The sequence below is a fragment of the Oryzias melastigma genome, linkage group LG3 (assembly GCF_002922805.2).
Source record: "Oryzias melastigma strain HK-1 linkage group LG3, ASM292280v2, whole genome shotgun sequence".
NCBI classification, from domain to species: Eukaryota; Metazoa; Chordata; class Actinopteri; order Beloniformes; family Adrianichthyidae; genus Oryzias; species Oryzias melastigma.
This window is the reverse complement of record NC_050514.1, coordinates 14,545,785-14,565,910: the sequence shown is the minus strand read 5'-3', so window position 1 is coordinate 14,565,910 and position 20,126 is coordinate 14,545,785. Positions and strand designations below refer to the sequence as shown.

At 36.3% G+C, this 20,126-nt stretch overlaps 1 protein-coding gene and 1 long non-coding RNA gene across 3 annotated transcripts in view; one reads left to right on the top strand and one right to left on the bottom strand.

The window, feature by feature from the left end:
- Positions 1-19,334, top strand: part of LOC112160736 (ephrin type-A receptor 6) — a 62,775-nt gene extending 43,441 nt beyond the window's left edge. The window contains exons 7-20 of the mRNA XM_024295505.2: positions 1,812-1,967; positions 3,505-3,840; positions 9,450-9,574; positions 10,406-10,568; positions 12,702-12,807; positions 13,448-13,515; positions 14,917-15,042; positions 15,848-16,033; positions 16,326-16,387; positions 16,475-16,684; positions 16,752-16,901; positions 17,017-17,210; positions 17,454-17,603; positions 18,566-19,334. Of these exons, the coding sequence (XP_024151273.1) occupies positions 1,812-1,967; positions 3,505-3,840; positions 9,450-9,574; positions 10,406-10,568; positions 12,702-12,807; positions 13,448-13,515; positions 14,917-15,042; positions 15,848-16,033; positions 16,326-16,387; positions 16,475-16,684; positions 16,752-16,901; positions 17,017-17,210; positions 17,454-17,603; positions 18,566-18,680 (2,147 nt within the window). The 3' untranslated portion in view covers positions 18,681-19,334. The remainder of the gene's footprint in view (positions 1-1,811; positions 1,968-3,504; positions 3,841-9,449; positions 9,575-10,405; positions 10,569-12,701; positions 12,808-13,447; positions 13,516-14,916; positions 15,043-15,847; positions 16,034-16,325; positions 16,388-16,474; positions 16,685-16,751; positions 16,902-17,016; positions 17,211-17,453; positions 17,604-18,565) is intronic.
- The window catches only part of LOC112160739, a 13,889-nt gene continuing 1,769 nt past the window's right edge, over positions 8,007-20,126 (bottom strand). The window contains exons 3-4 of one of the 2 annotated variants that reach the window (XR_002921723.2): positions 12,670-12,817; positions 8,007-8,414 (exon numbers count right to left, since the gene is read on the bottom strand). This is a non-coding gene — a long non-coding RNA (uncharacterized LOC112160739). Of the gene's footprint in view, positions 8,415-12,655; positions 12,818-20,126 lie in introns of those variants that run through there. The other variant, XR_002921722.2, reaches the window with a different exon arrangement.

Here is a 20,126-nt window from a genome sequence, read left to right as displayed (position 1 = left end):
TCCCGACCAACTTTGCAATAAAAACGATTAGCAAGTTAGATAAATTCAATATTAGTGCTATTCTTCCATACGGGTGAAAGCAATCTGCAGCTATTTAGTCGACGTCTGATGAGAATGGAAAAAAAAGAGAAAAAAAAAACTGTAGAAGAGATAAAGAAAATAGAAAAGTAAAAGAATAAAAAAGAGATGTGAAAACATAGTCAGAGCAAAACAGGTGGTAAAAATACTGATGATAAATTGTCTGTTTTAATGAAAAGAAAGACGCAACAGGAAAACAATTACAACAGGGCAGTTGAAAGTAAAGGAAGAGAAAGTGAAAGGGAAAGTATGTCAGTCAGGAACTGCTTGGTGAAAGCAAAGAGCCATTTTAGAGACTGTAACTGTTATTTTTTGAATGCATTATTTAGCATATTAATAGCCTATTTTGACATACACTACAGGCAAACATTTCCTGTCTATATTTGTAAAATCTGAAATGAAAACACTTTAAGCTTGTTGATTAAAATAAATTAGCTTTAACAAAGTATTTCTGTTGACAACTTTTAAATCATTGTATTGACACAACTCCTATTTGTTAATTTTCATGTATTCTCTATTTTATTAACAAAAACAAAACAATTGTGTTTTTTTTATTTGTTTAAATGCATTAAAAAAATTCAAAAAGAAGTAAATTTGTCAACTTAACGGTTATTAATATTTCTTTATTTCAAGATTTGCAATATTACATTACATCACGTTCTTCTTTTACAATGACTGGAAAAATTTTATGCAATTTTGACATTTTTTACCTGTTTTTTAATTCCTAAAAGTCAGATATCAGTGTTTTGTTTGATATTACTGAAAAAAGTTTTTGTTTATCATGAACGCTGTATTTTTCTCACTACAGGGCACACCAGTTTAGAAGGCACAACGTCACCGAATCGTCTATTTTCAAAATTATGTCACATATGAGGCCCACCAAACTATGAGGGGCGTTAAGGGAGACAAAAGAATCAGAGATAAGTCCGTCAGTACGCTGTTAACTGAGTTCTGGCACATTTACAATACCTGTAACTCCCAACCTTGTTTGTAACACGTAATAAAACCGACTGATACTTTCAAAGCAAATCTTATTGAGACTACTCTAACTCTCAATCCTGCTAGTAACATGTAAAATAGAAACAACACCGCTACATGTTAGCTGTGTTAGCATATTCGCAATAATATAAGGTTTTGAAGGTTGTGCAACTCTCAAAATATGTATGCATTTTGTTTGCATATGCAGTTTTAGCAGCTAACTTTTCTTTAACCGTTCTGGTATCGCCTGTCCGTCCTGGGATGGGATCTCTCCTTCATGTGGGAATCCCTAAGGTTTCTTCTTTTTTTCCTGACTCAGGTTTTTTTTAGGAGTTTTTCCTTACCGCGAGGGAGGGTCTAAGGACAGGGATGACCGTTCTTTATAGTCTGTTTAGTTTTTACCTATTGTGCATATTTTATGACTCCATCTGTGCATCTGTTAAAACTACAGGCATGAAGCCCAATGAGGCAAATTGAATTTGTGATATTGGGCTATATAAATAAATTGAATTGAATTGAATTGAATTGAAAATCACTTTGACATGAGTAAACACAACCAAAATTAATCATTTTTTTTAAAAGTGTGCAATACAGTGCAGAGAATATGACATATGCTGTTATTCAAAGAGATGTAGCAAAACCTTCAATCTTAAGAGCTGACGAGAGGAACCCATGCTACATTTACAGATACGATGTGTTCATGTAAAAGCAGTTGTCTAAACTTATTGTGCTCTTTTTTGCTTTCTTTTCTCCAGCCTGTAGGCCCGGCTCCTTCAAAGCATATGCTGGGAACACAAAATGCTCCAAGTGTCCTCTGCATAGCTCCAGCCACGACCAGGCGGCCACCATCTGTCACTGTGATAAGGGCTTCTACAGAGCTGCTAAAGACACCTCCACAATGGCCTGCACACGTTAGTACAGTCATACGGATAAACATTTAAAATTGACTTTATATATATTGAGATTTCACTCTTGGTGCCAAAAAACATGACTAGTTTTTATCCAAGTGATTAGCTGAGACCATTCAAATGTGAGGTTGTGGAGACAGGTTATTAAATGCGACCATGTAATGATGATTTACCAAAAAAAAAGAAAAAAAAAGGCTCTTAGACAAGTGAGGAGACTTTTTAAAGCATGATAAATTTGACTAGTTTTGTTGTTAAAAAGTTTACAAAGTTTTATTGTACAAATACAGATGACAAGTCAGTTAAAGATCGTTTTAAACTGTCAGCAAAAATATCCCTCATTTGTACACAGAAATCCCAACATGCAGATTGATGCTTTCTGGACAAACGAGACCAAAGCGGACAAACTGAACACAGTATTAACAACAATTTGATCACTTTGACAAAGATTTATTTGTAGGTGCAGATAAGGCAAAAAAAAAAGAAGAAGAAGAAAAAAAACACATTAAATGCTTCAGAATTAGCAGAAAGAAAAGTTTGCTAAGTAAGGTTTGTGAGATTAGATACTGTATCTGGTTTGGATCAACTGTGATAAACGTCAAAGACATGTTGAAAATTCAGGCACAGACAACATACAACAATATGTTTTAATTTTCCAGATTTTTCTTCAGTAAATATTAATTACAATATAGAAATTCTGAATTTTCATATTTTTTTGTAACACATCTGTCTTTGTGGCCCCTACCGTGATAGACTGTCAACTTCAGGAGCTCTGTCCAACACAATTCCATGACACGGAAATGCAACATAGAAGATGGTTCGATGTTTCTACCAAATAAAGTTCAGACTTGTTGTCAGGGTTGAAAAATACTAACTTGACCGCAGGAATTTGTCACATTTGCGTGAATTTTGGGGGAAACCTAAAAGTCAGCTGGGGAACGCTGTGGTTTCACAAAAAGATCATCTAAACGAGAAATAGGATCAACGTTAGAAACTTAAACAACTCTAACTACCAGATTATAATAAACCTCTGAAATCTGTCCACAGTCAGTCAAACAAATGTGAAAACCATGTTCTTTTTTTGCTTTACTGTCCTGTCATGTGTCAAACTCCTAAAAAACAATCAAGCACTTTCCTAAAATACTTACATAACTTTTTTTTAAAGAAAAAAAAAATATTTATGAAAAAATATTTTCATATTTGAAGTCAAAATGTAATCAGTGAAAGCAATTTATTTTGCCAATTAGGATTAAAACTTCTATTTTTTTACAGTTGTGTTAAAAATAAATAATTTAATTGATCAAAACATTAGAGATTCATCAAGACCATTTATCAATTCACTAAAATTAGGTAAATTATTTAATTTAGCTATTTTTTTGGTTGATATTATTATCCAAAATATGCTTTTAAATGAAAATGTATATTTAAATTAATGATACATTGAATGGAATCATGAATTGGTGAATAGAAACCAAAGAGGTATGTTGGCACTAATTCTTTGCTTCACCTTTAAGCCCTAGTAAGCCCTGTTCTGTTTTTCCAGGGCCTCCCTCAGCTCCCAGGAACCTGGTCTCTCTGATCAACGACACCGCTCTCTTCCTGCAGTGGAAGCCTCCCAGTGACACGGGCGGCCGGAGTGACCTCACTTACAACGTTTTGTGCCAGCGTTGCGATGGAAGTATGAGTCAATGTGAGCCATGCGAATCCGACCTGCGATTCATCCCTCGACCTCTCGGCATCAGTGGCACATCGGTGGCAATCCTAGACCTTGCTATGCACGCCAATTACACTTTCCACGTGGAGGCCTTAAATGGCGTTTCTGCTCTTGGCGTGGCCGCGCGCTCGCTGGCAAATGTTACTGTCACTACACACCAAACCGGTGAGTCGAACTGAGATGTTTGAGCTTAGCTGATTGAATCTCTTCTCCGGTTCTTCTCCAATTGCAAAATGTTTGACCTCCACTGGGAAATGTAATATTTCTTATTTGAGGATTCATATCTAATACATTAGTGAAGGCATAATCTGAATGAGTCATTACTAATGATGATAAATCCAAACTTTTGCTTTCTTCCTGCTTATCTCTCTCATTTATGTTGTTAAATTTAACTTCATTTTCACATACATATTGCATACGATTTGGTTCAACTTGTCAAGAAACCTAAAATAAAACTTCAATACACATTGAATTAAAAATGCAATCAAAATTAAAAAGAAGAACATTAGTAGAAATATTGAATTGGGCTACGATGAACTGTAGTAAAATAGGAAATTTACCCACACTTGATCTCAAATGTATCTTTGTCAAGTTAATCAATTATGATGAACAAATGAAAACAAATTAAAAATAATATAGAACATATTTCTTTGGCCTATTTCTATGCATGCAATGCAAAAACAAAGAACCAGCAGCACAAATTGGCTTCTGGGAGAACTAAAACAACTTACAATGTCTTTGAGTCAGAGGATAAAGTCAAGTTTACCTTAATTTCGAAATGTGAGGAAAGAACAACACAATAAATAGAGAAAAGTGCTCAAAAGAAAGTCGGAGTGGAGTCTGTGCCACAAAACAGCTGAACAGCAGGCTGTTGTGCGTTTTCTTCTCCAATCGACACCACATTGGAGATTGTCGACGGTCTTGGGGTAACACCTCTCCCTAACAACGTGGCACTCCGAAAATCAGATGAAAAAAAAGTTTGTCTTTTCTTTATAAATCCTAGAAAAGGTAGTATCAAGAGGAATACACTTATTTACACTGTTGTAAATCAGTTACAAAGCCTGATGTTTCACTATTCACTGGTTTTGAATCCCAGGAATACTTTCTGTACGTTATAGCCTCACTAAGCTCCTAGCCATGAGTTCATTGCATCTGGACATCATTATTCTGTTGCCATGGGATATTTTTATATCGGCTCTATGTCTGCTCAGTGCAGGAGAGGTACTGTCAAGCAAATGCTTCTGGAAAAAGCCCTGGGACGTTGAGTCAGATTTCTATCATCGATAAGGAGTTACAGGCTGCTCAGTCTGTGTGGAGGAATTCAAAACTTCAGTCCCGATTGTCACAAAAGTACATTAGTAATTTTTGAGAACTTTTTTCTTTAATACTGTCTTTACTGAATATGAATCTTAATTCCACTGTTTCGACTGATTTACTAAAGTTCTTGTGTTTGTATCATATGCTACCAAATGTATATATAGTAGCAAAGCTGATTGGAGAAGGAGAAAATGCTAAATAATATCTGCAGAGGAGTACAGGCACACTGGGGATCCTTCTGTTAAGGTGCTTCAGCCCAACTCACTTGTCAAACCTTTCTCCTTGGTAGACATCCAAATCATTCAGAACCAGGCACATATGCAAATCAACAGACAAACTCCTACAAATGTGACACTTCTTCAGCACTCATCTGTCCTTTATCTGGTTTGTTTCCCTCCGTCTCTCAAACACACAGACATGTAGAGGTTCTCTTCTCACCTTCTGCTGGTGGATTCTCACCCAGAGGCCTGGGAGTTGAGCGTACCACACAGTGCCTTTGCATTTTTCTAGACTGGGATGTCTGAGGTTTTTCCAGGGATAAGTTTGGGCTCCAATCACCATGGTTACCGCTGTCACCTTCATATTTCCAGGCCTAATCCGGTTTTTCCCTGAGGCCCTGGTATTTCTCGAGTTTCTCATATCCTCTTGGTGTTCCAATCCCTATAACTATCCAATTTTTCTGTTGTTTAGTATTCTTCCAAATTCTGTATACTCACCTTCGTATTTGTAAACGTTTGCTCAGGTAGTTGTGGAAATGCTGTTTCTGCTTATTCCCCTTGAAGACAGCATGAGCAGCGTGAGCAGAAAGATCTCGGTAGCAGAGCGAGCATCACTCTGCTCTGGATTCGCTGCAGGCTGGCTCATGCTCAGCCGAGCGTTTGTCACTAAAGATTTCTCCCACTGCGATACCTTGTGAAGATGAAGTTTATGTGAGAGAAGTTTGCTGAACAGATTAAAAATGGGCTCCCACGGTGAGAGCAGAGGGGGCAGCCTCAAAAGCTGGTGCTGTCGTTACAGGAGGCAATCCTCATTTACACTTTAGCCTGGGTTAAATTTTAACTAGGACATGGATTATTTGAATAATTGATGGTGTAACTGCAAAATGCATACGTTGAATTGACATGAATGTGCATCATGTTGGTCTTTCCCTGTGGAAGCCTTTCAGAAGAAACGAGTGTACAGATGAAGGAGATGGATCAAACTGTTTAAAGATCTAACAAGCATTCATCAAAGAGAGCAAATAGGAGAAAAAAGAAAGAATGATCATAATATTTCAGCATGACTGTCCCCAGTGTGTCAGCAGTTTAGACACTTTGATATTCCAATAAAATCAAACTTATTAAATATGGTTCTAAAGAAGAGTCTTAAGAGTTTTTTAGTTTCAGGTCAACTTTTACTAAAAAACACTCTATCCAACAAAATCCTAACAATAATTTGAGTTTTTTTCCCCCCAATGACAAGACGTCAAACACTCTATGCATGTGGGAACATTTTCCACGGTTTTGTGGTGTCCTGATTCAGGGGAGGATTCTCGCTCTTTCGCTGCTCGCCTCTCCCTTCCTTCAGTTGGTTCTCTTCTGTTTTAACCCCCCCTCCTGCTCTGGGAATAAGCCTGTCTTCTATTTTTATGCTCAGATGCTGGGGAGATGCAACCTCGTGGGATTTCTTTACAGCTCTCCCTGAAAGGCTTTCTGTCCTTCCTTTATTCGCTTGAGTATCTCTCGCTGAATTTTAACCTATTTTAGCATCCTTCCGTAAAATCTTTTCATTACATCGGTTCTTCGTTTATTTGTGTTGCTAATCCATCGTCAAAGAACAGACTGGTTTGTTTGGAACTATTAGTTTTATCTCACATCGGAGGTCAGAGGGGAAAGAGTGGTTTGCTCTCCTTTGATATGAATGCGATTATGTCCGTCTGTAAAAATATCTCAAAATCTGGTTATTATAAACACTTCACCTGCCAAAATGAGCTGAATAAAGAAGTAAGAGATATATTTGCTAAAATAAGTCAATAAAAAATATCTCAAATGTAATTTGTTTAAAAGGGCTGCACGGTGGCGCAGTGGTTAGCGCTCTTGCCTCACAGCGAGAAGGCCCCGGTTCGACTCCCAGCTGGGACCTTTCTGTGTGGAGTTTGCATGTTCTCCCCGTGCATGCGTGGGTTTTCACCGGGGACTCCGGCTTCCTCCCACCGTCCAAAAACATGCTTCATAGGTTAATTGGTGACTCTAAATTGCCCCTAGGTGTGAATGTGAGAGTGAATGGTGTGTGATTGAGGCCCTGCGACAGACTGGCGACCTGTCCAGGGTGTACCCCGCCTTCGCCCTTCAGTAGCCGGGATAGGCTCCGGCACCCCGCGACCCCGAAAGGGAAGAAGCGGACAAGAAGATGGATGGATGGTAATTTGTTTAAAGCCACGTGTAATTAATTAGATGCACATTTTAATGCTGCCATTTTTTCCACATATTTGGATACAAAGATATTTTAATTAAAATTTGAACATCACTGAGTGATCCAAGTGATTTAACTTGAAATAAAAAAAGGTTGAAATCTATTTATTTTTTATGTAATTTAGTTTCAAAATAATGTAATTTATACTTATATGTTGAAGTTTAGACACATTTAAGGGAATCGTAGAATCCACAAAAACGTGTTTCAATTATGTGATTTTCAGTCAAATAGCAAACTTTGACCTCGATTAAAATCTGAATTTTTGCTCAGATCTTTTTTTTTTCTATCAGTAGAAAAATAATAAAGTTTTTAAAGACAGAGCTGATTATTTTGAGGGTCTTCTTTCCACACGACTGTATATTTTAAAATGTAAACAGGTATGAAACACATCGAAAACTATTGTTTTATATATTAATTCATAATTTCTGATTAAATGCTTGAAAATATTAATTCGTAATGAATTAATTAATCTCTAAATGTGGATTTGCATGGAAAAGAAGTGACGGATTGAGCAGCCAAATGAGGACAAGCATTACATTTTCCCAAAAAAAACATTTAATTTTCTCAAGACAAAAAGTAAAACATGCAATATTTTATATCATAAACTTTAATTTTACCAACTGAAGAGAATAACTGACATACAAAACTAACTTGTGCATATAAGATCAAAATACTTTACAAAGGAAATAGCAAAAACTAATCAGATAAGACTTAACAATCTAAGTTAGAAAAATAAGCCACAAATATAATTAACATAAATGCATGACAACTCTCCAGGACCACAACAGACAAACACATTCTAATAAGCCCCTCTGGAAACCTTGGGAAGGTAGCGTTTGCCCAGTCGCCTGGCTGGTAGATGAAGTCTGGTTTCCTCTTTTGGCCGGACCTCACAGCACAGCTTCACAAGCACAACTCAGCCAAATCTGCTGCGACCAGCATCTTCCTCAGCACCGCTAACTCCAAACACGCTGCATCCATTCAACAGACAACAAGCTCAAATAAACTGATGGAATTGTTCAAAAGTATTTATATTTTAGTTCCTTTTCAGGTCAAAGTATATGTACTATAATAATCTTAATAATGTGAATGAGAAACGGAGATGAAGGTGTGCAGTAGTAGAAGGGATAAGGTCATGCTAAATTGGCTTATGATCAGTGCAAACTTAGATTTATGCAGATTTCTCAGCCTTTTTGATATATTTCCATAAAACGAGTGTTTGATCTACTGAACTAAGAAAGATTTTTGTCTCTTGTGAGTGACCTCCCCCCTTGTGTTTCCAGCTGAATGCAGTTTCAGATAACCTTTAATGTACATCTAATCTTTAGTGTACTGAACAGAGCCGATTATGTTTTTTCTCAAATGTGAGAGCAGTTTTTGACAACTCCCTGGCTCTGAATTTGTATTCCAGTGATGAACTCCCCAAACCGTACTCTGTATGAGCAAGGTTTGGAACTTTTAAGTTGCTTAGTCATACTCTGTTTAAGCAGCAGCTTTATACATAATTAATGGTAAATATTTGAATCTGTTCGAGGCTTTTTTTGTGATGTCAGACGGAGCCTGGAGTAAACCAATCGCCTGCTTTCAGCGAAGCGACAGATACCAAATAGAAACTGGTTATTCAGCCCCTGTCCACATGCCTGCTGCTCCTGTTTGCTCTTTAAAGCTTTAAATCCTTTGGTCTGTGGCTGCATGGCTCTTATGATTATTAATAAAACTTCTGTATTCTGTTTTGAGGTACCCGTCTCTAACTGTGCATTTCCTTCAGATTTCTCTCCAATGCCTAGAGCGAGACATGGCTGGTGTCACTTAATCCCTGTTTCCACACTCTGTTTTTTGTGTAGGCGGTGAGATTTTCAAGCCTCCAGCGAACTTTCTTTCTTTCTTTTTTTTTTTACCTCATTTCTATGAAGTTATGCTCAAAACTGGAACTAACAAGTTAGTCCTCTCAGGGTTATAACAAGAGTTGTCTAAACTATCTGCCTCTGTTTGGATTACACTTTCAGGCCCAGTTCTTGTGGGTGCAGTCAGGAAAGACTGGGCCTCTCAAGATAGCATCGCCCTCTCCTGGTCAGAAGTGGAGCAGCCTCCTTCACCTATATTGGATTATGAAGTCAAATACTTTGAAAAGGTAACAGACTCCATCAGAGGTTGTGTGGTCAGAACCTCTTTCCCTTGAATTGCTTTAAAGCAAAGTTTTCTGAGCTTTTAAAAGAAAAATGCACATTTCCCTGTTGTCCTGACTGATTAACCTTTTAATTATTGTTATACTGTTTATTGTGATCCTGTTTTTCTGTATTATTATTCTTCTGAAAAACAGATGTCATCTCAGGATTTTCTGGTAAAATAAGAGTAAAAAAAAAAAAAAAGAATCAAAAGAGAAAGTTTTTGCTGTTAGTTACCAAATTGGTGCATGTTTAGGAGTCAGACATTGTTGAAAATATATAAAAAAAAAAAATAAAAAAAAAAGATCTTTAATATTGTTTCTGCCAAAACTTTCTATATTCAGCAAATATTTTTGACAATGGAAATAAAGTGCAGAAATCAACACAAATTCACTTTTTCAAATTATTTTTAGAAATAGGCTTCTAAATATAATAGCTTTCCATTTTTCATCCAAACTTGTTCCTATATTTTGAAAATCTGGAAACTATTTCTGACATATCCAATCCAACTTGTCTACTAATATCAGCCAGACCAGGTTCTCATCTGTCTTTCCTGTTTTATGTTCATTTTGAACTCCTGCAGGTCATCCTGATCATGGCAGCATGCCCACATGAATGAAGCTATGTCCTTTCTCTGAGGATTTGTGTCAGATGTTGAACAGATGCACTGGCTGACCTGTTGTTTGTTCAGATGTGTTGCCAACTGCTGTGTAATTTGTTCAGTATTAGGTTTGATGGTTTACGAAAAAAAAAAAAAAAAAAAACACGTATTGTTTTCATCCTTCATGCCTGCCCAGGAGCAAGAGCAACTGAGCTACTCTTCCACACGAACCAAATCCCCCAGTGTGGTGGTGACAGGCCTCAGACCATCTACTGTTTACGTCTTCCATGTGCGAGCCCGCACAGCTGCAGGCTACACGGCTTATGGGTCCAGCTTTGAGTTTACAACTGCAGCTGAAGGTATGCATCCACTGGTGCGTGCGTTCTTGCTGGTTGAGGTCTGGCAGATGAATTCTGTCCTACAGTTTTGTCCTGAAATCTTCGACAAGTCGTTTAACCCCTGAGAGATCCACAGGAAACGAAGGCTGCTGCGGAGACTAAAATGTGTAGATCTGCAACCTGAGGCTGTGGAGCCACATCCCTCCAGTGTGGCTCTTTAGCATTGAAGAAAAATGATGAAAATTTAATCGATAAAGACTTTGTAGCTTTGGTTCATTTGTTTTAGTTAAAGTTTTATCATTTATGTTTGGATTTTTAACTAGTGGGAAAACTGAAAAAAACAAGGAGAAAACTTTAATCTATTTGAAAAAGTTAAAAACACATATTTGTGTCTTCTGCTGCACAACAGGGGTTAGTTGCTGTAAAATAGGCGTATTTTATTTTGAAAGGAACTGTGAAAGTAAACTGAGTTAAGTTTGCTCCAAATGTAATCAATCTAATCAGTAATTCAATTATTGCAAAAAATGAAAAGTTATGATATATAAATGCATGGCCACAAACATTAAAAAAGAATATTTTTCTAAACATTAAACAGGAATTTGCAGCTCTTGCTGGATTTCAGTCAGTAAGAAACTCAATTATTAAAGGCTGCAGACCCCTGCTGTAGATAAAGAATTAGAAGCTCCTTACAAAAGTTATTTTAAACATTAATCTAAGCATTTAGTCAGTTTGATAAAACACAACATACTCAGCCAAAACCCTTTACTCACGTTTAGTGGAACTGAAGGTAAAGAAGATGCTTCAGCAACATACTTATGATAATTATGACCCTGCGAATATCCCATAATCTACAGGTTAAAAACACCATTTTCAAACTATGATGACTAGCTTTTTCAGTGGGATTAAAGTCAGGTGACTTTCTTTTGAGCTGAGCAGCGTTGGGGAAACTCCGCCAAACAGGCTGTCAGGGAGGGCTTCAGCGCTGCTGGGACGGGCAGCGAGCCAGACTTCTGGCTCACATTAAAGAGAACAAACATAATTGTGTTTTTCTAATTTGACACACTGTTTCTGCAACACCGCAGCCTACTTTAAATTCATAATGCTCTCCATCTGGCACGTTGTATTGAACATCTTTAATGGACACATTTCCTCACATTGTTCAACACACTTATTCAGATTTGGAAGAACGTGGGAATTCCCTATTGCAAATTTCACCCAGCCTAAGAAAACAATCATTTTACATAGATAATATAGTTTTGCATTGCAGTGATAAGTTTTAATAACAGGATGTTTTTAGTTCATTTGTCAACAATAAATGTCCAAATGTACAGTGAAATATAAATGCACTAATTAAATAAAACTCAATAGGAGGACTAGTTGAATAAAAAGTTATCATATTTGAGAGATTTATGTAATGTTTATATATCATTATTGCAGAAATCTCTAATTATGATTAGGAGTTTTTCATATTGTTTAGAAGAAAGCATCTTTTTCTTGCATTTATGCTAATTTCTCTATATTTTTTTTAATCAATGGATTACTTTATTTCTCAGAAGAGTTGTATATATATATGTGTGTGATTTATTGTATTGACAACTATTTGAAATAAATGAATAAATCAAATAAACTATTATTATATAGAATTGGAATTATTGTTATGCAAGCAATATTTTCTAATTTAGCTTATGTTTAAAAGGGAAAAAAAATATTTTTTGTTTTATTTTTTGGTCATTTATAAGAGCTTAATGTGATTTAGACAAATAAATACTACAGTAATTAAATGTCTTTATCAATATGATTTGTATTGTTTCCATATATATACAGTGAACTGTGATTTTGATCTGAATTATTCAAACATGTTTTTATCTGCTTGATCCAATGGTAATAAAGGTTAAAATATTTGTTTTCAATTGTATTAATTAGCAGAAGATTAAATAAAAAAACAATAACTTGGTTCAGGTTTAACTTACATAGCTCCTTCTGTATTTTTTTTTCATTGACAAAATTGTGATTAAACTAAAAATCTTAACTTTAGCATTATTTTAGTCATAGTTTGTTAGTTTGAACTTTCAAGCGACAACTTCTTGTAATCACGGCCCTATGTTGTCTTCCTTTGACTCACTTTTTTTAATGTATTCATCTCACATTCTTCAGATCCTGAGGTCGCTGATCAGGGTCAGGTCCTGGTGGTCGTCACAGCATCTGTAGGCGGCTTCTCCCTTTTGGTGATCCTCACCCTGTTTCTGCTCATCACCGGACGGTCAGACATCCTGTGTTTATTAACATCACACAGGCACACACTCAGACACACTTACCTATAATCTCCAGAGTTACAACAAGAAGTCTCTTAATGGACTTTCTTTTCTTTTTTTTTTTTTTTTGTGCAGTGCTAAGCAGACACTCTTATTTTCCAAATGGCTGAACCAATTTTCTGCCTAATTACTCTCCGTGTTATGCACGTACCAGCAGTTTGCTCCATTTCATTAACCTGCAGCGGTTGGTCCAGACTGCTGGTTTCAGTCTGCCTCTGGTTCACAGCATTTTACCATTAGTGTCACATTTTAATAAACAATGAAAAATGACCAAAAAGTTGAGCTACTTTGTCAAGATTTATAACCAAGCGGAAGTGATAATCTTTGATCACGCAATTTGAAAGTAACACAAAAAAGAGGGTGGCTCCACTGTGGGACACTTTAAAAAATATCAACTAATACAACTATTTTATTCAAACTTTTTATTTATATATGAAGTAATTATATGCAAATAATGCAAACATACTAAACACATATTTTTATTTTAATATTGTCATTGCAATCAATAAAAAAATCATGACATTTATTAGCAGAATTACAATTTTTTGGTATTTTCTCTGCTTTAATTACCTGGTTTGACCTCTCCAGGTGTCAGAGATACATTAAGGCCAGGATGAAGTCTGAGGACAAGAGAACTCGCTTCCACAGTGGACATGGTACAGAATTAAAACATTGTGTGTGTTTGTGTTATTATCCTACCTCAGATGGACAAAGAACCATCAGATAAGCCGTTAAATTTTGCCTCTTTCTTAAATTTCAAACAACTTCAAACTAGTTTTGTGTACAGCCAACAGGCTTGTACTTCACCCTTTTATTGCTCCAGCTGCAACTTTCTTTTTTTAAGTTGAACAAATAAATGTTTAATGTAGGGAAAGTTTAAAACCGGGGGTTTAATTACAAAAGTTGTTGGATTAACTGCGGTTCCATTCATCGCTAGTTATTTTTTTTTCTTTGTTCGCTTTGTGTTCTGGGGAGCGCATCAATACAGGATGCCAGCAGCGGTAAGGAAGCAGCAGAAAAGGCTGAGCTCAGAGGCCCTGGAGACAGCGGAGGTGGAAGGAAGACTCCAAATGAATCCATCTCAAACAAAACTTCCAGCCCTCTGCAGTGTAGCTGACACAGCTTAAGTACAGCCAGTCCCCAGCTCAGCTGCTGCAAGTGTAAAACGGGCTGCTTCTAGTTACCATTTATGCCAGTCATCACCCTAAAGATGACTCACTGCAGCAACAAACCCAGTCCCATCCAGACAGAAGGATGCTGAATTCTTATTGCTTTTTTATGTTGTTTTGAGACGTTCTTTTATTTTCTACCATTTCAGTCTGCTACATCTCTTGAAAAAATAACTGCTCTGGTCAGATGAATCAATGACTTCTTTATTTTTCAGAACAAAAACGAACCAAACTAGAAATTCTGGTATATACAGTAAATCAAAGAGCCAAATGGAGCAAAGAGTAAAATATTTTCTACACAGTCAGTTGTGGCTTATATGCAAATTTAAACAACAAATTCATGGTAAGAAAAATATGTAATAAACATTTGACACGAGATCATAGCAACAACCGCGTCACATTACTAAAAACTACTGTAGTTTGTGTATCTGTGCTGCTCTATGTGCAACTTGAAAAAAGAAAGCAAAAAATAAAATACTTATATTTTCCTCCTTAAAGTTTTAAGAACATTTTCCTGGATTCTGTTACAATAGGTTTCCCAAATCTATTTTTCACAATAAAAGATCCTGTACAATAAACAGAGTAATATTTTGAAGGTACGTTCAGTCAAGCGGGGCTTTAACCTTCTTGATGAAATAGTTGCTAAACCACAAGAGTCTTTCTGCAGTTGCAGTTTAGAGGATTTTCATGATTTTGAATTGTTACTGTCTTTTCCCCTTTTAACCATAAATTCCTCTTAAATTTCATTTTCTGGTACACATGAACTCAGAGGTCCTTTTTTATGAAAGTAACCAGCTTTAGTTAGCTTTACTAAACCAAGTCTTCATACATGGCTATCATTTCCTGTTTGTCCAACAGCATGTTGATAATATGCTCCGTATCTTCCAGTTCCATTCTCTGGGATAAAGACGTATGTGGATCCAGACACATATGAAGATCCCACTCAGGCTGTGGAGGAATTTGCCAAAGAAATAGACCCGTCTTACATTTGTATCGACAGGGTCATTGGTTCTGGTTAGTCATTCAAGTACTAATCCATAGATTCCGATAGATAGTTGGTTATTCAGTCTATATTATTGGTGCTACCATGAAATCTAATGTCCCTTTTGGAATATTTATGAAATATCCTTTGGCATTGACAGATTCTCTGTGATATAGTACTTGATTAATTTGGAGTATTTCTAAATTTTAATTGATCCATCGGTCAAAACTTAAGTCAATCAAATGTCATTTTTGCTTTCTTTGTTAAATTTGACTTTAAAATATTATCGGTGGTGCAGCATCAAACAAAGTTGAAGCTGAATATTACCTACTTTTTAAATGCTTCTTCTTCTTTGACTCTTATTTAATAATTTAGCATTATGCATGTGTGCTAAAATAATTCCCAAACTCGCAGAAGAAACATGATCTCAATAAATGTTGAGGAAACTATTAAAGAAAATGAATCCCATAAAGTCTTGAAGTGGCTTATTTTTAGAAATATACTGCAACTTAAAAAAGCTAAACCAGTTCGTGCTTCCAGCTATAAACTCTGTGTGTGATGGCTCATTAAGTTCAGTAGACTGTTTCTCTGAGTGCTTTCAACAGTGAAGTCCTTTCCTGTCACGAAGGCGCCATCTAGTGGAGTTAGAACGCCACGATATATTTTAGAAAATTCAGAAACTGAAAGTTATCAAAGTGATTTTTATTTCTCCTCTGGTTTTAAATTGAAAATATGCCCCTTTTTAACAACTTGAGATATTTAATTTTTTTTTTTTTTTTAGGAAAATATTTCACCCTGGGTTTGCTTTGTCTAAAAAATATGATGCTTTTTCTGCAGGTGAATTTGGAGAAGTATGTAGCGGTCGTTTGCGTATACCTGGGAGGAAAGATGTTGCTGTGGCGATAAAGACTCTAAAGGGGGGCTATATGGATCAACAGCGACGTGAGTTTTTGCGGGAGGCCTCAATTATAGGACAGTTTGACAACTCCAACATCATAAGGCTGGAAGGAGTAGTGACCAAGAGTAAGTATTTTTTTAATTTTGGTGTTTGATTGCAAAATAATATTTATTTTTATTTTTTTTAATTTCCACAAGATAACATAAAAAAGGGAGCAGAGTGAAGAAAGACTATTTTTCTGCCTCTGTTACATGCATCAAAAAGCAAAAGCTACATTTACAACTATGTACTCATTGTTACTCAAAATAACTTGCAGTATATAATCATCAAAAACAGTTGAGAATAAAATAAAAATACATCATTAGATAGTTTTTTTTTTTCCTGCTAGGTGTTACCTGTATGTTTTTTTCTTCTCAGGCAGGCCCGTCATGATTGTGGTGGAGTACATGGAAAATGGAGCACTTGACACCTTCCTTCGAGTGAGAGAGCTCACATGCTCATTCTTTGCTCTATAAGTTTTTTTTTTTTTTCACCATTCTACGTCTCTGTTCTCTCCCCTGTGGCAGACCCGTGATGGTCAGTTCACAGTGCTCCAGCTGGTCGGCATGCTGCGTGGCATTGCGGTCGGCATGATGTACCTTTCAGACATGGGCTACGTTCACAGAGACTTAGCAGCGCGGAACATCCTCGTGGACGAGAACCTGGTCTGTAAAGTGTCTGACTTCAGCATGTCCCGCATCCTGGAGGATGACTCGGAAGTGACTTACACGTCCACGGTGAGTGAGGGAAACACAAAGTCATTCCATATGTGAACACAACAATATTCTTCACTTTTTGCGTCAGGGAGGAAAGATACCAATCCGCTGGACAGCGCCAGAGGCAATTGCTTATGGGAAGTTTTCCTCAGCCAGTGATGTGTGGAGCTACGGCATTGTCATGTGGGAAGTGATGTCGTACGGCGAGAGGCCCTACTGGGAAATGTCCAACCAAGATGTATGATTTTTAGTAGTTAGATATTTCTATGACAACTTAAGCATTATTTGAACTGTCTGATGAACGGTGATGGAAGTAAATAACTGATACTTTTGTTTACTGATATTTATCTCAGGTCATATTATCAATCGAAGAGGGTTACCGCCTACCTGCACCGATTGGCTGCCCTGTAACTTTGCACCAGCTGATGCTGCACTGCTGGCAGAAGGAGTACAGCCAGCGGCCACACTTCAGCGATGTGCTTTCTTTCATTGACAAACTCATAATTAACCCCAGTGGTCTGCTGACGCTGGTCAATGATGCTCTAAGGTAAGTGCTCGATTTGTAGTGCATCTACGGGAAAGTAGATAAGCAACTGCAAGACATAATCATTTAACTGGTCAGATAACTATATCATCAAAACTGAAAAAAAAGTTTCAGATTTTTTATTTAAAAAAAAATATATTTTTTAAAACTAGAGCAAGTTCGCTTATATTCTGCATCCCCAAAAGCAAAGTAACACAACTAATCTGTCTGTTTGGGTTAAACTAACATTCTTTTTTTTCTTCTTAGTTTCCCCGACTCCCCAGACGACATGCCGGACTACCCGCTCTTCATCTCTATAGGCGACTGGCTTGACTCCATCAAAATGAGCCAGTATAAAAACAACTTCCTGGCAGCTGGATACACAACACTGGATTCCATTTCAACCATGAGTATAGAGTGAGAAAACTCAAATTATAAGAATTACAACCTAGGCGTGAATGAAACGAGTCATAGAAAGACAACTTCATAGAAAAAGAAAAAACATGTGATTCAAAAAACAAATTAAATACATCTCCATGGAGCTTGTCATTTATTTTATTTGCTTCATGATTTAGTTTAGTCACAATGAGACTACACAATTCAACAGTTAAAAATTCCAGTTTGATTTCAGAAATATGTTTTAAAGTATTAGAATAGGATTATTGTGTTCAATACCTTGACATCAATTTGTTCTACTCTTGTGGTTTCAGAAGTTTTTTAATGTAGTTTTCTTATCAGTTTTGTGACAAACTTAACCGTTAATTAAAAAAGAAAGCTTCTCAAAATACTAATATACATTACTATTTTAAACTAAAATAGGAATTCACTTCAATAAGCTATGACAAATTGAGCTTTTTGGGTTTTTTCCTTGTTAATCACTGCAAAAATGGAATCTTATGTAAGTGAAAATACCCTTGTTTCAAGATTTTTTTTTTGTCTTACAAGAAAAATGTTCTTAACCAATTGGCTGATTTTGTATTTATTTCAAGTTTTTTTTATTTTTTTTTTTTTATAAATTTTTACTTATTTTTATAGGGCCTGTTACTAAGTGGCAGAGCTAGAACATTTTATCTGTTTTAGATTATAATTTGATGTACGATTATTATTAATCTGTGTCAAAAATAAGACTAATATTGACTCATTTTTTATGTATTTATTCATTCATTTATGGGGGAGCTCCTACCTTTCGCAGTCGTTTAACTTTCAACCCCACTTCTTATCAATATAAATGATCTATTATCCTGTATTTTTTCTCTATTTTTAGTTTTCACATTTATGTTTTTGTATCTTACATAAAAAATGACTTTTCTAAATTATCCTTCTTGTGATGCCTTTTCCTCTGCTGTTAAAAACCTAATGAGACTTCTTCTACTCCTCAGTGATGTCAAACGAATCGGGATCTGCCTGATCGGCCACCAGAGGAGAATCATCAGCAGCATTCAGTCTCTTCGCCTGCAGCTTCATCACATCCAGCGCAGTGGCTTTCAAGTGTGAAGCTCCTGCACAAAGCCAGACTGTGTTTGCACAACAAGCCGAAGTCCCATCTTCATCCAACTAATTGCACAAACACCAGACTGTTAGGTGCTCCCGGTACTGAAGGCTGCTCATGTCAGAGCCGTTCTCAACTAGACCTTTTGCCGTCTAGCCAACATGCACTCGCCATCTTCTGGATCATCCACAACAACCAGCCTCTATCAGCATTGGCTAAACTTAGCCTCTTTATTATGTGAGCAAGTACTAGCATTCACTTGACTTTAGATCTTTCTTCTCTCTAGTGGATAATCAAGTGTTTGCCATTACCTCTTCTCTTTTCAAGTGACAATCCAATGGCTTCTATTGACTTTAAATGGTCTCAAGTCTTTTACCTCACGACTAGGGTAGACAAGGAGAGGATTTTTCTTGTGGTGACATACGGGACATTATGTCAGCGTCTGGTTTTAACATTTACAGCTTGTTTATGATACAGTTTATGGGAAATAATGACTGAATGATAACTAATTTGTGTTTTTTGGAATGAGGACCACTGAATGTCAATGGACTTTAAACAAATGTATGTTTCCTCCTCATGATAATCCAGTGTGTCTAGTGTAAAAAGTCTTGTGAAAGTTGTATGTTAAGTTTGTTCATTAATAAACAGTTCTATTTTAATACTTAGTTTTCTCTCAGCTTTGAAAGATTTTGGTCTTCCTTTGTGAATCAACAAATGAACATAAAGAGACATAAATGACTGTCATCAGTTACAAACTGTCATTTTTATATTTGTGACTAGAAGCCAAACAGACTTTATAGCAATTGTAGACAACTTTCTCTAAGTGTGTGTGAGAGGTTGTAGGTGTACCTATTCAGATTCATGTGACTTAACTTATCAATTTCTCCTAAAGTCAACAAAAATTCAATCACCCTGTTTACATACATGTAAGATGAAATTCCTAAATTATATTCTCATATTGTTTCTACTTTACTTGATTGTTCTTTTTACCACTAATACACTAATACAAAGCATCAGTTTCATCTGAGTAATGTTTAAACAGGCAGGCCTCTAGACAAAGCAATAAACACCTTCAAAAAATGTAATATTACCTTTACTTATGTTGTGTTATTAGAAAATGTTTTAACTGTGTTAAGAGCATACTAAATGGTAACATCAAGTCTACCTGCTAGCATCTTATATTATAAAAGGGTGAAAAAAAGTTAGAAAAATTGAAAAATCCAAAGTAGTTAAGGCAGAAAGCCCCAAAACAGGCTTCACAGAATGTGATGAATGCCCTGCTAGGGATGATATGCATTCTTCTACTGTATATCTACTCATTAGATTAGGACAGAACTGCTGTTATCTGCATGCCAAACGGATCCAGTGTATTCTAGGGATAGCCTGATGCAGGCTACAACAATGAAGCTCGAGTCTTCAAACGAAACATCATTAGGTTTTCAATATTTTAT